General features: G+C 40.7%; 2 protein-coding genes across 14 annotated transcripts in view; one reads left to right on the forward strand and one right to left on the reverse strand.

The window, feature by feature from the left end:
* Nucleotides 1-10,393, reverse strand: part of LOC116821320 (merlin-like) — a 30,948-nt gene extending 20,555 nt beyond the window's left edge. For 4 of the 13 annotated variants that reach the window (XR_004372878.2, XR_004372877.2, XM_032774415.2 and 1 more), the window contains exons 1-5: nt 8,175-9,711; nt 5,875-5,955; nt 3,596-3,704; nt 695-820; nt 175-297 (exon numbers count right to left, since the gene is read on the reverse strand). Coding sequence is in view for 11 of the 13 variants with exons in the window: in XM_032774415.2 (XP_032630306.1) it covers nt 175-297; nt 695-820; nt 3,596-3,685 (339 nt within the window). In the remaining 2 variants the exon portion in view is untranslated. The other 9 variants (XM_075073943.1, XM_075073940.1, XM_032774408.2 and 6 more) reach the window with 9 other exon arrangements.
* Nucleotides 10,394-13,548: 3,155 nt separating this feature from the next.
* Nucleotides 13,549-15,861, forward strand: MRPS17 (mitochondrial ribosomal protein S17). The gene is made up of 2 exons (XM_032774482.2): nt 13,549-13,809; nt 15,102-15,861. Exons 1-2 carry the CDS (start codon nt 13,687-13,689, stop codon nt 15,387-15,389), a joined length of 411 nt encoding a protein of 136 aa, XP_032630373.1. The 5' UTR covers nt 13,549-13,686; the 3' UTR covers nt 15,390-15,861.
* Nucleotides 15,862-18,362: the final 2,501 nt, after the last annotated feature.

The following is an 18,362-nucleotide window of genomic DNA, read 5'->3' on the forward strand; positions in this document are numbered from 1 at the left end:
GGAAAGGAGATGATTGTTATTGATTCCAACTAGGATATCGCACAGAGATACTGCAGCTTGCCTGCTATGGGCAGCCTCCCATTGAGGACTAAACTACAGACAAGAACAAAGAGAAGACAAATCATGAAAAGGGATGGGATGAACAAAGTTAACAGTTAAAAACTGCCTCCTGACCTGCAAGAAGAATAGGTGCTGGGTAATTTCCTGTAATAGCTCCTCTTCCACTTTCTCTGGATAAAATTTAGCCAAAAAACGAAAGCTAACAGGGTCTTCTTTGGGGATTTCTTGATCCAAAACCTATTTAAAGATAAACATTAGTAGAAGCAGTAGTGAAAATGGTGCAGATATGCTTCAGAACACAATTCCAGATATCAGTTAGAAAGCAGCCAGCATTTGAGCCCTTTCAGATTTGAGCAAGAAGGACATTGCTGATTCTAAATTTATCAATTAACACTATGCATTATGGGCTTGATGCAGGAATCAGTTGGTGAAATTCTATGGTTTATTTTATGCAGCAGATCAGACTAGACGATCACAATGGTCCCTTCTGGTCTTAAAAATCTAGAAGTCACACAGTCATCGCTAAACATATGAGCCTTTATGTCTCGAGTTGAACTAGTAGCTCCTGTAGGAGTAACCTAGCTGAAAGGAGGTTGACAGGTTGCTGTTTTTACAGGCTAATTGTTTTCAATACCTTTTTATCCATCTTTAACCAGGTGTACATTCCTTTTATTGTGTATTGCAAGCCAAAGAACCAAGTTTCCCTTAGTCCTAATGCTCGGCACACCAAGTCGAACAAGTCCTTTCCCTTCCACTTCATCTAGAATGAGAAGGGGGAAAAAAATGACAATGGATTTTTCAAATGTTATTATACTAATGATATGTTCTAGGGCTGGTTTTCTAAAGCACGGAGGATTAACCAGGTCATGGTTTGCCTTCTTCCTGAGAACTGCATTTATCTCACCTTTCGCTTTTCAAATAAATGTGTCACTGTTGTCTAGTGATCAGAGGAAAGGCCCAAGAGGCAAGACTTCTTGATGTCTCTTCTAAGCTCTGCCACAGATTCACAGTGCGGCTTCTGAGTACGTCACTTAACTTCTCTATCCTGTATTTCACTTGCATATACAACTTTTATTAATAATTTGTAAAGTATTATTAAATAATTCATGCAAATTGGAAAGATGGGGGCAGGTGGGTTGAAGGGAGGCCCAAGCCTAGAAGAACAGTAATGCATAAAAATCATAGGGTAAATCCATCCTTGATGTAACTCCATTACTTCAGTGAGTTACACCACAGATCAACTTGACCTCTTAACTATATAGGCTCTTACCTTACTCCCATTCAAGTCAATGGAGTTGGCCATTGCTTTCATTGGGATAGGACTAATCTCACAATAGAGGCAAGATTTGTTGTATCCAGGAAAAAAATGTAATGACATAGTCTAATGATAGGTCTGGCATAGATATAGAATGAATTCATTTGCTAGGCCAGCTCCATGTAGGAAGAAGTTTTTGATTAAAGGACCTGAAGTTCTTTCACAGTTTTCCTCTGAAAAGGCTACACATCTGTTTCTCCTATATGGCAGGGTGTTACAAAAGTTGCTGTCTAATAACGTGGGTCAGACCCTGAGAACTTCATGGTAAAAAAGTGAATTTATGGGTAATATTTGGATGGGGAGAAGGAAATCATCCCAACAAAAAAATAAAATATTTTGCAGAGGACAGGGGAGAGAATATATTACATTAAATTTAACAAAGTTCCTGAGCTGTAAGCAATATTCCAAAATCCTTTATTTCTAGTAATCTGACAAAATTATTTGAGATCAATGTGTAACAACAACATATTACCTGTAACTAGGTTATTTGATCTTTGGATGACTTCTAAAAACCAGGAATCATGTAACAATTCACACCCAGAACTGACAAACTCAAACAAGATTGCCAACTCCCACAACGGCAAGTTCATTCAGCCCATACCAGTTCTAAATTTTCACCTTTGATTTTTAAATAAAATATCATTTCCTACCCTTTTTTTGCTACTGTTGATTTAGTATGTTTTGACTAGCTGGCCATTTCTGTATTTCCTCCACAGTAAACCCCAATTCAACGAGTGACTGGTCATCTGCTGCATTATTCTCCTGCATGTGGTGTTCATTCACTCTCTTCTTTTGCAGCCTGTATTTCTTCATTTTGTTTACTGAGGAGTCATAACCAGTGGAAGGAAAGAACTAGCTTGTGTGTCCAGATTTGTTCCCCACCTCCAAAAAGATTTCCCCAGAAAAGACAAGAGCTTTGACTTTCTAAAAGTCATTCTGACTAAACAAATATACTTGAGCATGATAATGGTGTTTAAATCCAGGAAACAGCAGGCACCTTTGAGGATAAGGTCTGAGTTCCCAACTCAAATATGCAGGGGGATATCATTCTGCAACTTGTAAAATAAATTACAGATCGTGGACATGCTCTGGCAAGGTGCTCAGTACCTGCAACTCCCATTCAAGTCAGTGGGAATGGGCCACAATCAGCACCTTGCAGGATTGTCATTTGTACAAAGATTATATATGTGCCCACACACCTGATATTTACAAGAGCTCCTCGTATTGCACACCAGTCTGACTAGGATGAAAATCAGACTGAAATCTCGCCAGCTGGCATAATGCCACTTTGGCTGTGCTGTGGTGCTACCATCAGAAGTTAATTTTATGGTGGTAGTTTTAGGTTTTTATTGAGCATATGAAGTTAAGGGTGCATAACAGAACATGTTTTCTGAGACAATAAATGATCCCTCACCTTAGGTCTGATCCTTTATTTCTTAAATAATCTATTAACTGAGGACTCTAATGGATACCTATTAGAGAGTGCATGCGTTGATTAATTCTTTACCTATACGACTGTCTTTTCACATATACCATGTCAGTGTATTTTGGTGAATACTTTAAAATGAACATTTATTAAGTTAGTGCTGCTAATCATTACCTCTATATGTAGGGCAGGGTCAGTGGCAGCACAAAAGCACAAGCTTCCCTATACTGCCCCCATCGGCATACCTCCACCATGAGGTACTATAAGGTTGTGGGTAGTTCGGTCTATTCAATCTTGGCCTCTCTGCTGAGATCCCCAAGGTGGCAACAAGTGCTAAGCAGTTTTGTAATGTGGACACTTATCCACTGGGAACTGGACTGAGACCACCCAACTTACTTCACACAGGCCACTGAACAACCAATACATAGCAATGCCTTGCAGGCAATACTGAACTGAGCTGTGTTCAAACCAGCACCCTACAGGTGAGAGACTATGGGTCTGATTCTCAACTGTCCTGCACCTCATGTACTCATTAACATCTGTTCAAAATACATATGAAATGCTAGTAGATCAGAATCCCACTTTCCACAGGTGTAAGTGACTACACAAGGTACAGGATGGTGGAGAGTCAGGTTCAAAATTCCATTACAATCCCCTGAGCCATCCAGTCCCCTGATTAACAATTATTTTTCCAAAGCCTGTTTGTGGTTGTACTCAGAATTCCCCAAGTCAGACCTTGGTAACATGGAGGATGTAAGTTCTCTCTTTCTTTCCCCCACCTCCAGGAAACTTACCTCACAGCTGAACTCCATTTCAGCATCCATTGTTATAACTTTCACTTTAAAAGTCTTAGGTTGCTTCTTCTTCAGTCCCCTGATGGACATTTTATCAGGACAACTGCAGCTAGAATGAACAAGAGTAATATTAACAAAAGTATACATTTAAATACACAATTTGGGGCTGCAAATCTATTTTCTGGAATAAATTAATAAATCCCAGTATAAAATAAATCTGATCTTGGGAAAGGAGGAGGAAATCGCTCTTTATTATGAGTTGTCTCTGTATGTGATAGCATACCTGACAACAATAGAAAATCCAGACCATAACCAAGAAAGGAGATTAAGATTTTACAGTACAGAAGCAAACTTTTTCTTAATGTATTATTTATATGAATAAGTCTCCAACTTTTCCTCCAATCTGAGCTGACATTCAGCCCCACCATTGCAAGGACCTGTTGTCTGCCTCTTATCACATGCGAGCCACGCATTCTCAGATCCAGTCTCCCCAAGATCCTGAAGTGCTTCCTTCATTTGTTGCAGCATAAATGTCAAAGTATTATAAACTACAACATCTTACTATTGTGTTGCAATAACACAAATTATTACATTTATCTTGTCCCTTTACAGACTTAGACAAAATTCTCCCTCCCAAGCCAGGATCTCTGCTGCATGTGCCATACTCTTTGAGCACAGAACTGCTGCTGACATCAATGGAACTTGTGTTGCAGAATACGCAACAAAAATACGCACCAAAGAGCAGAGATTGACAGCGCTGACCAGAGAGGACAAATTTTGTTTTTAATCCTGCTCTGCCTGTCAATGAGATGAGGGCATCCTCGGTGACACATGTGTCAACAACCTATGCAGTGAGTAAGTTGCATTTTTATACTTCTCTAGGCTGTATATTTAAAAATCAGTTAAGTCTCATTGATGTAGGGTAATTTAAATATTTATTTTACATGAGTTCTTGTGATGTGAGTTTAGTTCACATTTGTATAAGTCCACATAACATATATTTTAAATAAAGTGGACTGAGTACTATATATAAAACTATATGGAAAATATATGTTACTTCCATAGCCAGATGGTTTTGTGGATTCTAGCCCAACTAAATGTTTCAAGCAGGGGGCTCAGCAGTGGGACATGGATCCGCACTATGCTGTCCTCAGATTTTATGAGTGTAGGACAGTAGTCCATAAAGTTTTGTTCCATAAACTAAAAAACAGGAATTAATAGCTTTGATCTGAAACATACACAGCCAAGTTAATATCTGAGGGTGATATAAGCCAAGAAGAGACCCAGAGTTCTTGGTATCTTACAAACTAAAACTGTTCTTAGTGTGGCTAACCTCCAACCTTGTCTTTAAAAATTCTAAATAAAGTCCTAGTTTAAATTGAAAAGTTCCATTTGTCTCAACCTCCCAATAATTTATAGAGCATCTTTGTCCCTTTTTTCTCTTCTACTGAGCTGTAAATTGGCAAAGATACACAATATTTTCCATGTATTTTGCATTTCAACCAAATATCTCAAGCATGCACACTCTCTTTTTACTGATGGGAACACAGAAGCAGAGAGCAGGTTAGTAAGGTACCCAAGGTCACACAACCAATACACAAAACACAACACATAAAACAAAGAGAGTCGAGAATAGATTCTCAATGAAGAATCGATCCTGCACCAGCACTGAGACCACTGCAGAAATCATGGGGACAGGGCTCACACTCTCCCAATCTTGAGGCTGCTGGAGACTGGTTCAGGCTCAGGCACAGATCAGCACTGCCAAGTTGTGCCTTGGCTGTAAGGCAGATGTGCTGTAACCTGGTTGAGGAACAGCTGGGACACAGACGTGCCCTAGCCAAACCCTCTCACTCACACCTCCAGAACGATCCCTGCACTGGAAGTATTTTCCTGGAGGAGAGAGGGGTGCAACCACTTTTCACCAGTCTAACCAATCCAACCAATGAGCCTGCATTCTAACCACTACAGTATACTGCCTCTGTATTTAGTATACAAAGTTGTACTTCTGTCAAAAGATGACATTAACATTTTGCCAGCTCAGCCACCATCATAAGTCTCAGTAAGGATCTGAACTGAAGCTATATGAAAACAACAGTTTAATTACTTTGATACCATTTTAGGCCTCAATCCTCCAAGCTGTTCTAGATGTGACCAGTGCACATGATGGTAATCGTACCTTTGTGTGTCTAGTATATATCTACACAGCTTTTCCTTTTGTAAAAGTAACTAATACTTCCACAAAGTACAACACATATAGAGTATTACAGAAGACGTACTTAGCACTGGTACAGGAGATGACTGTTGGATGCCAGTGGAACTAAAGTGAAACAGGGGAATGAAACCTTCTACCCCTAGTCCTGCAGAGACAGAGAATCAGTAGCTAGAGACAAGAGGGCAAGGAGTTACCTAATCTGTTTTTAACTATACTTTGAAGTCACTAATCCAAGGGTTCTCAAACTTCATTGCACCACGACCCCCTTCTGACAACAAAAATTACTACACAGCCTCAAGTTTTAAAATGTCAGAATTTCTCAGTAAAGGGAATTTCCTAGTTTCAACCAGACCTACTCTGAGGAACTGTAAGAAGAGAGTTTTTCTGCAATGATTAATCCAAGGACCCACTGCTGATTTTTTTCACATCAATTTACATCCAGAGTAACTCTACTGAGCCTTAATGGAGTAATACCAGTTTAAAACCCTTTTAAGTGAGAGAAGAGTCAGGCCCTTAGCAACAAAGGAACCTTTTCAAATAAGAGAAACCTTGCAGCCAGCATAATCAGGTTCTGAAATCCTTTGTGAAATACAAAATGGTAAACAGTGTCAAGTTTTCTTGCTAGTAATAACCACTTTGGACAGTGACTCATGGGCAACTTTTATCAAGATATGATCTCCTTCACTGAGTTCCAATGATTTATTTAGGAAATTCCAGGAGCGACAAAAGCTATAAATTGTGATAAACAGAAGCATGTCATAATATTTAGTAAATAACAATGCAAGCCACAGCAGATATGTAGAGAGGGTGAGGTGAAAAACACAGTCATTGGCTGGGTAGGAAATTATTGACATTTTAGAGCCAAGGAACCATGGAGAAGAGGTGAATTTCCAGGGCTTCCTCCTCCCCCTCATAACTCATGACATAAGCTCTGCTTGAAAGGTGGAAATTGAAATGCAGTGATCTAATGTAATGACTGGAACGAAACGATAATGGCCCCACCTTTCACCAAGTTCACTGAGGAAAGTGGTTTGCTAAGCACTCTGAACTTCCAGAACTGACCCAAGCAACCACTCCTCACTGGACTACAGTCCTCTTCCTACCTGCTACAGCCTATTGACAAACCCAAAAACTAGCACCTGGACCAAGGGATCAGGATGAAGAATGATAAAGGAAAATAGCAGCAGAAAGAACTGGCAAAGCAACTCTTGCAGGAGTGGTGCAAGGATTACAGCTTATTACTACAGCACATAGGTGTGCATTGCACTTTACAGACATATAAAACAGAACATGTCACTGCTCTGAAGAGCTTATCATAAGTGTCAACAATCCAGATCATTAGACTTATGACATCAAGCTAAACCAGAACTGGAAAAACATGTGGAATCAGTAATCCTGCTAGTCATAATAAACCAGAGATAATTAAATTACAGAAACCAGGATATCAAAAGATCTCAACCAAAGCTGCTGTAGTTAACCCTACCAAGAAGCTGAGTTTTATTCACTTTCAATTTAGTACTATCAAGGTAACTGGATTGTTCATGAAACTGTATATGGGATATAAACGCTTTCACCTATATGGCACTTCCTTTAGTCCAGCTCTGGCTGATACAGATAGTGAGTAGAAGTGTTACCAGCTAGATCACAGTTTGGCAGTCTCAGTCCAAATCCAAGTGTGTGTATATGTGTGTGTCTCTCTCACACTCACACATCCAAGAGGAAGAGCATCCACATATGTGTGTGAGACATACACACACACACACACCTCTTTAATTGGCAACCTTGTTTTCTCAGCACATAAAGCAAGAAATGAATGAGCCAAGAAGGATCATCTTTTAATTAGGATTAATTCTTTCAGATTAGGATTCAAGCACATTGGTGGGGCAGTGACTGTGCTGTATGTGATCTGTGAATAACCATGACAATCTTCAGGTATGTCTAATAAACTCTTTTCACAAGCACCAAATTCGTGCCTCACAGGCACTGAAATGGTGTTTAATGAATTAAGGTTTGTGAAGCACTTTGAGATCCTGCAATAAAAGGAGCAGAGTACTTTAAAAGCACTATATTGACAGAAACACTGTCTAATTTGAAAGGTTCTTGCCTTCATCATCACTGAAGTATTTACTGCAACTTTTATTCACAAGTTCTACTGCCTCATCAGTTTTTCCTGTTTCCCAAGTTTCTATACTTTAAGACCAGAAATTAGTAAAAATAAACAGAATGCAGACAGTTAAGAGATAAATGGTGTTTTGTTTCTTTTACAAAAAACCTTTAATTTAGAGATTACTATCTGTGCTCCCCACCCTGATTTGCTTAAATATTATTTTTAACATGTGAGTGAGATATAAATAATTTCCTTACCTCTCAGATAACTTCTCGTGAGTCTAAGTTCTCCAGTTGGAACCAGATTTATTTCCCTGTTTCCTCTCTGAACCGAGATAGGACAAAAAAATTACTTTCAATCCCAAATTCCACATTTTGCAGCACACATCAAAGTCCAGCCTCACTCCTCAGTTCTGTCACTGAAATGAAGATCTAGGCTCACGTTTAATATTGCTTCCCTTTCCTTTGTTTCCTATGAGTTGCAGCATGTTAGCCCCCTCTGACAAATCAAAGAATTGCTTTTCCAGGTGATATGAATGGCTGTTAACCATTTCCTGACTGTGCTGGCTAGACTCCTCCCCGATTTTCCGTTCACTGCAGTTTAAGCAGCAAGACCTTAAAAGATGAGTGCTTCAGGGAGGAGACTGTAAATCCTGATACACACATATGTAAAAACTGATCAGAGACTGTGGCAGAGTGTCACAACTCTTTTAAAGATATTTCATCGTATTATTTTGACAGGATCCCCAATCACAACGAATAGCTTCACCTCAAAACAGCCAACCACCTTAAAAAATGGAAACTGTGCTGGGTACTCTTCATAGGTAAACACCACCCTGCCTCTTGCTACTTCCTGCTGTGGTGACATGTGATGAGATGATAAAATCTAAAGAGAGTAGGGCTGTAAATGGGCAATGGCCAATATATTCACAGACCCAAAGTTACTCAGAAACAAAACTGAATGCAGTTCAGCTAGCCCCAAATCGGAGGAAAAGCCAAAGAAATGGGATGGGGGTAACAGTACTAACAAGCTGCCAAAAGCACACTGCCCAGAATGCAAAGACTCACCAAGGCTATCCCTTGCCATTCTTAGGGCTATAACTCCGCAATTGTGCCACCATAGTGTTGTAGTGTAGATGTGTGCTACAGCAATAGAAGGGTTTTGTCATTGCTGTAGTTAATCCACCCTTCCAAAAATGGTAGATAGTTCCATTGACCTAGCAGGATTTAGGTCAGCTTAACTACATCTCTCAGGGGTGTGAGTTTTTCATACTGCTGAGCAACATAGCTAGATCCACCTACATTTTAGTTGTGGACCAGGCCTTAGAGTTGAGCTATAGTATAAGTCAATTTCTTAAATATCCAAATTCTACTAGGAAATGGATAAACAAGGACAATAGACCAAACTCCCCTGTGTCTGTTACACCAATATAAACTTTTATACAAGTATAACAGCAAAATTTGGCCTATTGATCTGATTTGGTCTGAGAATGAGCAGAGGTCCAAAAAACCCCTCTGAGAAAGGCCTCCATTTCATCAGATTCTGCTTTCCTGAGGTGCAAAAGGACACCATTTCACAATAAAACAAAGGGGTATTTTATTTAAGCACAGTTCTTAACAGGGACTCTGGTGAAATGGAACAAGGCACCTCAGTTCCTACACCTTTACATCTTCATCTCATTGGGCACCTCCAACCAGGGATCCACAAAATACACTCATGGCTGAATAATGAAAAATGTAATGATGAATAATTTGACAGAATCTTCAGCTAAGTTAATCATAATGAAGAATTCAACCAGCTCTACTCATACTCATCTGTGAGAGGAGTTTTGTGACTGCTCGAATCATGACTTGATTCAATGCTGGCCCCGATAGGAAAGGGGGCAAGGAATGGTAGGGTTAGAATGGTCCATGACACAAGACTGTGTTCTCCCCTCTGCTGTAGAAAGTAGTTCCCCGGTACTGGGCAGCAAAGGAAATTAAGAAGACATAACTTCTCTGCCTGCCACCAGGGCCGACCACACTGCAGGGGGCGCAAGCACAAAATCCTAAACCACCTCTGGAGGTGGCAAAATGTGGGTAAATGGACAGTACTTGCCAGAAACACCCCGCAAGAGCACGCTGGTGGTTACGTGATGTTCCTAGAAGGCAAGATGCAACATCTCCTCAGGTCTTATTGCCTCTTCTTCCCTGTCCCTCTCCTCAGAGCATTCCAGCAGCCCCACTCCAACCCCCCACGTCCAGCCACCCCACACAACCAGGCCTCCATCCCGCCCCCACGTAGGCGCACCCTATTGTTCAGGTGCAGGGGTTGAAGTTGAGCCCAGATTCCCCTTTATTACAAGCAATAGAGCTCCCCCTCCCCTGCCTGAGGGGCTGCAACCCAAGCTCCTCTCCTGTTCCAGCTCATTTTAATCCCCGTGTGCGACTAGCCCAGGAGAAGGCAGGGAGCGATGCTACTCCCCCCACTGCCACAGCGGGGGCCTCCTTTTCTCCTCCCCTGAGAACAGGGGCAACTCTACTATCCCGGCGCAGCCCTACGCCTTTAAATCGCCCCTCCCCCTCCTCTACAACGGTTGGCCACGCCCCCTTGCCGGCCCTCAGGGGCAGCACATCCCTTCCGGGTTTGGCTCCGCCTCTTCCGGCACTGGTTCCTCCTCCTCTGCCAGCGGTTGAGGTGGGTCGGGAGTGCTGGCGGGTGAGGAGCTGGCCGTTCGGGCCCTACTCAGCTGGCACAGCCCGCGAGCGGTGCGCGGCCTACAGCCGCGGGGGAGGGTCTCGAGCCTCTGCTCGGCGCTGGGGTCGGGGGAGCGGCCCCGGGGTGTGACAGGCTCTGGGGCTGGCATTTGCCGAGGGCGGGGGGGGGCGGTAGGGCTCCTAGGTGGGGGAGAGAGGGGGCTCTGGGGCAGGGAGGCTCGCAGGGAACGCTTGGGGGCTTCTCAGGACAGGCCACTACAGTGCTGTTAGAGTATTTCTAGTCCCTTCATAAACAGTTTCGTCCCTAAAGGTATCCTTCCCCAGTGACGTCTGCTATATTAGGTTATTCAGAACATCGGAGATGTAGGTGGCTAAATACTTGTACAGGATCTGGGCTCGCTGGCAGCAACGCTTTCCCTCCCAGTGATCTCGTGAATTGCCTTTAAACGCCTAGTGCATACAGCTTTCAAACATGCTGTATGACTTATCCTAATGAGCTAATTTAACAGAAATTACTTGTCCTGTTGTTCACTCAACAAGTTGTGGCAGAAATAGCACCCAGATCCTGACCCTCCGTGTAATGCTCCAACCACAGACCATGCAACTTAGAATTAACTTTTATGCGCACATCAATGTGCAGAGAAGATCTGCTGTTAACTCTTGTTTGACAATGTGCTTTTTTGTTTGTTTATCTTGTAGTGTATGAGAGACACAGTAAAAATATGAGAGGAAAGGTATCTCCAAGGTTTGGGGACTTTCAGCAAGCATACATGCACAACAAGTGGCACAAAGTGTCAGAAAGCATATGCTATTTTCTTTGTCCATTAATGTTTGTGGCTGGAATTGCCAAGGTCTGTGACAAGTAAAAAACTTGTTCGCGTTAGCAGCCGTTCTCAGGCTTGGGACTTCAGATACACATTCTCTACTTTTGTATTTCCTAAACGTATTATCTACTTTTCTCGTGCTGAGTATGTAGCATAAAAGTAATGCACCACCTCTGTATATTATGTATACAGGCATGTTATTTCTGCTTTGTTGGTTAGTCGGAATAACTAGCCAAACAACACTGCCAGCACTAGAAACCCTTTAGTGACAATGTTCTTTAGCAAAAGTTTATTTCTCAAGGGGAGTGGGTTTAGTGAACTAATCATTTTAAAATTACCCGAGTTTATTTCTGAAGACGTAGTTTCCTTTAGGGCTCATCAAGGTAATGGCAATTGTAGAACTCTTCCCTGTTTAGAGAAGACTGTGTATATTCCACGCTCTATTTGAACAGCGAACTAATTTTAAAAGTAATCTTTCATGATGCATCTGATGTGAGAAAAAAAACATGCAACTTAGTTAACCTCCAGTGCATCTTGAAAGTATCATGACATCTTTTTCAAGTTTCAGTTTCTGAATCCTAATCATGGAATATAGACATATGTACAATATTTTATCCCTAAAACTGGAATATTTCATAAAGCATTCTGTTTTTGTTTGGGCTTTTGTTGTTTGGTTCTGGGAGTTTCTTTCTACATCATTCTATTCATATGTTAGGTAAATTGTAAGGGATTATAGTGAAGATACCAAAGAAGGGTAAGACAAGAACAGTATTGGATATGGATTAGGTTCATATTACGTAATTAATTTTCATTTCTAGGTTACGAATTTGGACCCAGCATTTTTAATCAGACGCTATTTGGCCATAGAAATGATTGGGTGCAGTTCCTTTTCAGTGGACGCAAGGGGTCCAAGTCTACGCCCCTGAAATCACTACCTCAGTTGCTGTCTTCAAAATTGGTGTAGAGGCTGACATACATTTACACCCTACTTGTAGGTTTTGATACAAGGGAGAAAGAGGAATGTGGGGAAATTTGAACTGATGCTGTCTGTGCCTCACCCCTTCTAAGATTAAAAAGAGGCTATGTCTACACTGCACGATTAATTCGAAGTAGTTTAAACCGATATACAAAACCGATGTTATAAAAATCGGGTTTCGGTCCGCACAGTGCATCACAACATCGATTGCTTGCGTCCTGTCCAAGGCTACCATCGATTTAAGGAGCGGTGCACTGTGGTTAGCTGTTCCTCAGCTATCCCATATTCCCATTCCGTTTGAGAGCACAGTGCCTGATGGGCAGAAAACATTGCCCGATGGCTGGGGTACAGCCTACCCCCTCCCTTTGTGAGGAGCAGACAACCCTTTGGCGCCTTTTTCGTAGTGCATGAGCAAACGCCACTGACACGCAATCTTTCCCTTTTTTTCACTTGGTGGGGGGGGAATAACTGAGGAGCTGTTCCCTGAACCACGCCAGACACTGTGTTTGAACTACAGACATTTGGAGCTCGCCAAGAATGAAATTTTTCAGGACTGCTGTGGACTGTGGATAGCGGGAGTCCTCAGTACCCCTCCCTCCCTTCATGAGCGTCCATTTGAGTCTCTGGTCCCGTTACGCTTGTCACGCAGCGCTGTGATCCTGCAGTTTTTATTCAAACGCTTTGCATTTCGTGTTCTGTAACGGAGCAGGATACAACAGATTTGTCTCCCCATACAGCGATCAAACCTAGTATCTCCGTACGGTCATGCTGGAGCTCTTTTGGATTTGAGACTGCATCGCCAGCCGTGCTGATCAGAGCTCCACGCTGGACAAGCAGGAAATGTAATTCAAAAGTTCGCAGGGCTTTTCCTGTTACCTGCCCGCTGCATCTGAGTTCAGATTGCTGTCCAGAGCGGTCAGTGGTGCATCTGGGTTACCGCCCGGAGCAATAACGTCGATTTCCTCCACACGACCCTTAATCCGCAGTTATCAACTATCAGTTTAGCGCTACTCCTCTCGTTTGGGAGGAGTTCCGAAATCGATTTAAGGAGGCGGTAAAATCGATATTAATGACGACGTCATGTGAACGGATACAGCATTAAATCGGTATATCGGCCATTAAACCGATTTAAAGTCGCAGTGTAGACCTGGCCAGAGATTGGTTTGGGACCAGGTTTGTCATTTTGGCACTGAACAGAAACCACTTCATTTTTTTTTTTAATGAAGTAACATTGTAGTTTTCTTTCCAGGCACTGGATGATCATAGCTAAACAATGTCTGGACTACGTGGAGCTGTCCATGCAAAATGGATAATAGGGAAAGTAATTGGAACTAAAATGCATAAAACTGCCAAAGTGAGAGTCACAAGGCTTGTGCTGGATCCTTATTTACTAAAGGTAAGGTCTGGTCACCAGCGTACTTTGCAAGATCATTTTCATATTCACTGTCATAGAAAATTGTATTGACTCTCTGAAATAGTAGGATTTCATTGTAAACTGTTTACATTGTTAACTAATTAAGAACATTGGATGGGAATTTGGCTCTGAATATGACTGCATAGAAAGGAAAACCAGTGTAAGAACATAAAATTTGCCATATCAGATTATCCATTAAATGCATTTCCTTGAATGTTTCTGTTAACACGCATTTTAATCTGAGCTGGGAAAGTGGACTATTAATTCGTGCTTTGATTTTTGAAAAGTCCTTTTAAAAATTTTTATAAGTTTCTGGGCTTTTGCTCCATTTTGAAAGCTTGAAGTTATAAAATAGTTTTTTGTATATGGTGATATTAAAATAATTGCCTAGTATATCTTTTTCCTAACCACTTTGCTAAAGAATAATTTCTGCAGTTACTTATTCAACATTTGAACCACTGAATCAATTTAGATTTATCAATATAAAATAATCAGACTATTTATAAGGCAAGCCCCCCTCAGTTATTATTAAAGACTAGATTCAAGAGAAACCATGCTTCCTTTAGTCAATTCTGCAGTTTACAAGATAAAAGAAGGTAGGTTAGATTTGTAATTGACACTTTTCTGTTTTAGTGTGCATTTTCCACAACTTTTCAATCATAATTTACATAATCTTCTCAAGGGATATAGTCTGGATCCTGATATTTTCCCCAGACAATTAAAGTTACTAAAACTGGACTAAAATGTGCTCATATGGGAGATATTGGTGCAACACTAATACCATAGGGATAGGGACTTGGGTGTATTGAGAAGGATGAGAATTATATAGTTTCCTGACCTCTTCCCCTCTGCCGTTTATACAAATTATTATTAGACTTGGAAGAGCCTTGATAAACCATTTTTGCTTAATGTGATGCAGTATCATTCTGGTGCATCTTAAGCATGGGAGGGACTGAGATGATAAACCAGAGGCAACTAGCGGTCAAGAATGGAGTTGATGAGTCAGAGATTGGTGAATAGTGACAGTACTAGGGCCAAAGACTTACTCTGGGTGAAGAAGAGCAAATGTAACATTTGCCCAGTTCTACCATTATACCATATGCATCTACCAGTGGCTTTGCTTGGGCAAAAACCCAGTTAGTTATGCATACCTGCACTACCAGCCTGATAGCAAAACTTCCAATTCGTTTTGCTTTTGAACATAAGTTTAGTGGTCATCGCTTTTAGTTTTGAGTCCTAATGCCTGGGTTTCCTTTTCTTCTTCTCTCCAACAGTTCTTTAACAAGCGAAAAACTTATTTCGCTCATGATCCACTGCAGCAATGTGCCGTTGGAGACATTGTTCTTCTGAAAGCTTTGCCTGAGCGGAGAACCAAAAATGTGAAACATGAACTGGCTGAGATTGTTTTCAAGGTTGGAAATGTCATAGACCCAGTGACTGGAAAGGCCTGCGCAGGAACCAGGTTCCTGGAAAGTCTAACAGACTCGGAAAGTCTAACTGAAGCAGACACGACCTATCTAAGTGAAAAGCTCCAAGAGCTAAATGTTTCCTCAACAGAGTAATAAAGGGTGGGAAGAGGCCAGTAAACAGAGGGCTTTACCTCTCATCTTTACATGAGGGATTGGTTGTGCCCATTGTCTTAGGATGTAAAATCTTTCTATTGTTAGTAACAATAAATAATAAACTGAATTACTTCCAACACCAAAATGACAGAGAGATTTTAAAATTGGGGAATTTATCAATTAGAAATAATGTGGAGAAAACTTAAATCACAGTTAAGCCGTGTTCTCAATGTTTTATTTTCTTAATACCCAATTTTGCCCCATCTTTAGCAAGAATGTCAAAATTACCACCTCAGTCACAAAATTAAGAATGGTTCTTCTTTATTAAGATGTTTAAGAGCATAAATCTATATATAGTTTAATATTCATGGGAGGATGTTTTTCCCATGTTTGACTGTCTGAACCCTGGAACTGAATCTCTTGTGGTTTGTAGCCTAATATTTAAAGTAACACAATTAAAACTTTTTAAAAAGATTGTAGAAATCCTGTAGCCATATGTATACATATGTTGTTTCATTTTATTATTAGTAATGCCATTCTACAGCAGGAAGCCTGTTATAACATTTTCATAAACCTTCTGTGCAAAATGAGTAATAGAAGCATGTGCATTTAAACCACCTAATTTTAATTGCTTACCATTACAAATTTTATGTGCTTTCACAAGACACTAAAGGAAAGGTTCCCATGTGAAATTGATAAAAGTCTATAATGAAACAGTGGCATAGTTTGACAAAGTGAAAAGATATAATCCAGCACCCATTGAAGTCAAAGGGGAATGGGAAATTAATGAGAGAGGTTCTTAACCAATAGATAGGGGTAAAATCCATATCTGAGGGAGAAAAGTGGGTCCTTCATGATTCAAATAGCATGTAAAACAAAGGAAAAGTACATGTGTATCCAGCACAGATATAGGGGAGGGATGTATCTGTTTTAACCTAAGTGTTGTGCTGCAAAGAGAAAAGTTACAAAATATAAGTATTAGAAAAATCCCATAAATATAATACAAAAGAGTGGAAGTAAAGATGCCTGAAGTCTTATCTCTTAGTAAGAAAATCTAATTAAGGCCCCAAATCCTGCAAAGAGATGCAGGGATCGAGTTTCTAAAAGCTGTACCAAAGAACACGTTGTCCATGGCAGTTCAGGATTACAGTTGACTTGGTGCTGCTGGGATTCTGGGCCTGTTGACACTATTGTGCCCCTTGCCATAAATTAGAGCTGTTCCAGGGCCTGTGGGTTGCTCAGCAGTCAAATCTACCGGGACATCTTCTCCAACCCTCAAAATACAAAGTTTGCAGGGGACAGCAGAAGAACATATATGGTGCAACTGCACATGGGCTAGGCCCAGAGCTGGGGGAAGGAATTTTCACTCACTGACTCTTCAAATGGGTGTATAGGTGTGCCTGCATCCATCACTTTGCAGGGTTAGGATTGCAGCCTAAACTTCCAGAGAATCCATCTCTGTGCATGAGGTACTACTGATAAAGCAAGATTTTGGAAACTGAGCCCCTCTTCAGGAATATGAAATCAGTTATGCTCCCTTCCAGTCTACCATCTGTGGTTAAAGATTTACCCATTTTAATTTACGTGCTTGCTGTGGCAAATGCTACACTAAAGGCTTAGGCTCCTGCTTGTGAATCTGTTCAGCGGTTGTCAAAAGCCACGCTTTGCTCATCAACTCATTCGTTATTCATGTGCCCACTGTTCTGCAAAATTAACTATTATAAACAGTACTTGAACTCATTTTCTGTTGAACAAGTCAAACCCTTTCACACTACTAGACATTTATGGTGTTAACAGAATTTATATCCTCTCTGTGCTCACCACCATAAAACAATTGGCTAGGCAAAGCTTTTGTTAGTACAGTATGTTGCTCTGATAGGCTTAAATATAATTTTTTGTCAGTAGGGGATTTGTTTTTCTACACAAAGTAGTTTTAACAAAGATCTAATTGACACCCTTGCTAGCAGGAAGAATGTGGTGTGAAAATGTACCTGTTCGGTGAATTAATAGGACTTTCACTGAAGTCCCTGTCTGCAGAGAGCCTAAGGAAGGAAATGTCATGGAGAGATAATTACTTATTCACAACTCTCACAAGTTCTTTTAAAACATCTATTTACTGTACCCTTTCTAGCCCCGTGTGCCTGTGTACCTTAATGACATAAATAGCAGCAGTCCCAAAATTCAACTACTACTTTAAAAGTTGATAATATATAGTATATTTTACAGTCCTCAGTTTTTTTAAAAAAGTCAATTTTTTATGCTTGTTAAATTAAGGCCGAAGCCTAGAGTAAGAGATGAGAGAAGGAAAATATTTTTCAGTTTGTGTGGGGGTGAAGGTCTTACATTGTTAAAGTTGCGTCAAAAATCAGTTCTGTATTTAATTTAGAAAGTAAGAGTCTGGGATGCTTACATCTTTATTCATGTATTTTGCAGGACTTTGAGTGTCTGTAATTTATGCACTATGCTCATCAAAAGTGCTTTGTTTTCTGAGTCAAGATTGAGATACATTCACACAGTAGTTCAGAGGAGTTTTGCATTGCTGCTGGTTGGGCTGATGATAATGGTATAATGGTTTCCAGGAATGTTACACTGACCTCTTTCAGTGCCCCTACATTTTCTTTAACCCTGTTACTACAGCCTTGCTTGTCTGGTGTGTGTGGGAAAATACACCTTGCCTAGTAGTATGCTCTCAGCACTGTGGTATACAGATGCCGTATCTCCCGTGTGAAGGTATTTTCCAGTTTTCGTTCTTTCCTCCAGCAAAAAAATGAAATTGTAATTATAAGTGACAAGTGAAACATATTGTTGGGATCACTGAAAAAGACTGAGTTTTTCCCATTACTTCAGTGTATTACTGGAAAAAGTGTGTGTTAATGTCTGCTTCTGTAGGGTTCCAACAGGAGGGTGACAGGAAAAAGAGCATTCTAATCTCTAATAACTTGTTAGAGTGGTAAGACGCTATAGCTAACCGTG

This window comes from Chelonoidis abingdonii, chromosome 20, assembly GCF_003597395.2.
Source record: "Chelonoidis abingdonii isolate Lonesome George chromosome 20, CheloAbing_2.0, whole genome shotgun sequence".
NCBI lineage: Eukaryota > Metazoa > Chordata > Testudines > Testudinidae > Chelonoidis > Chelonoidis abingdonii.

Bases quoted from the DNA above. Each gene is read 5' to 3' on its own strand.
- MRPS17 (XM_032774482.2), top strand. From the start codon at position 13,687: ATGTCTGGACTACGTGGAGCTGTCCATGCAAAATGGATAATAGGGAAA. The intron at 13,810-15,101 runs GTAAGGTCTGGT...TCTCTCCAACAG, and splicing joins TGGATCCTTATTTACTAAAG to TTCTTTAACAAGCGAAAAAC.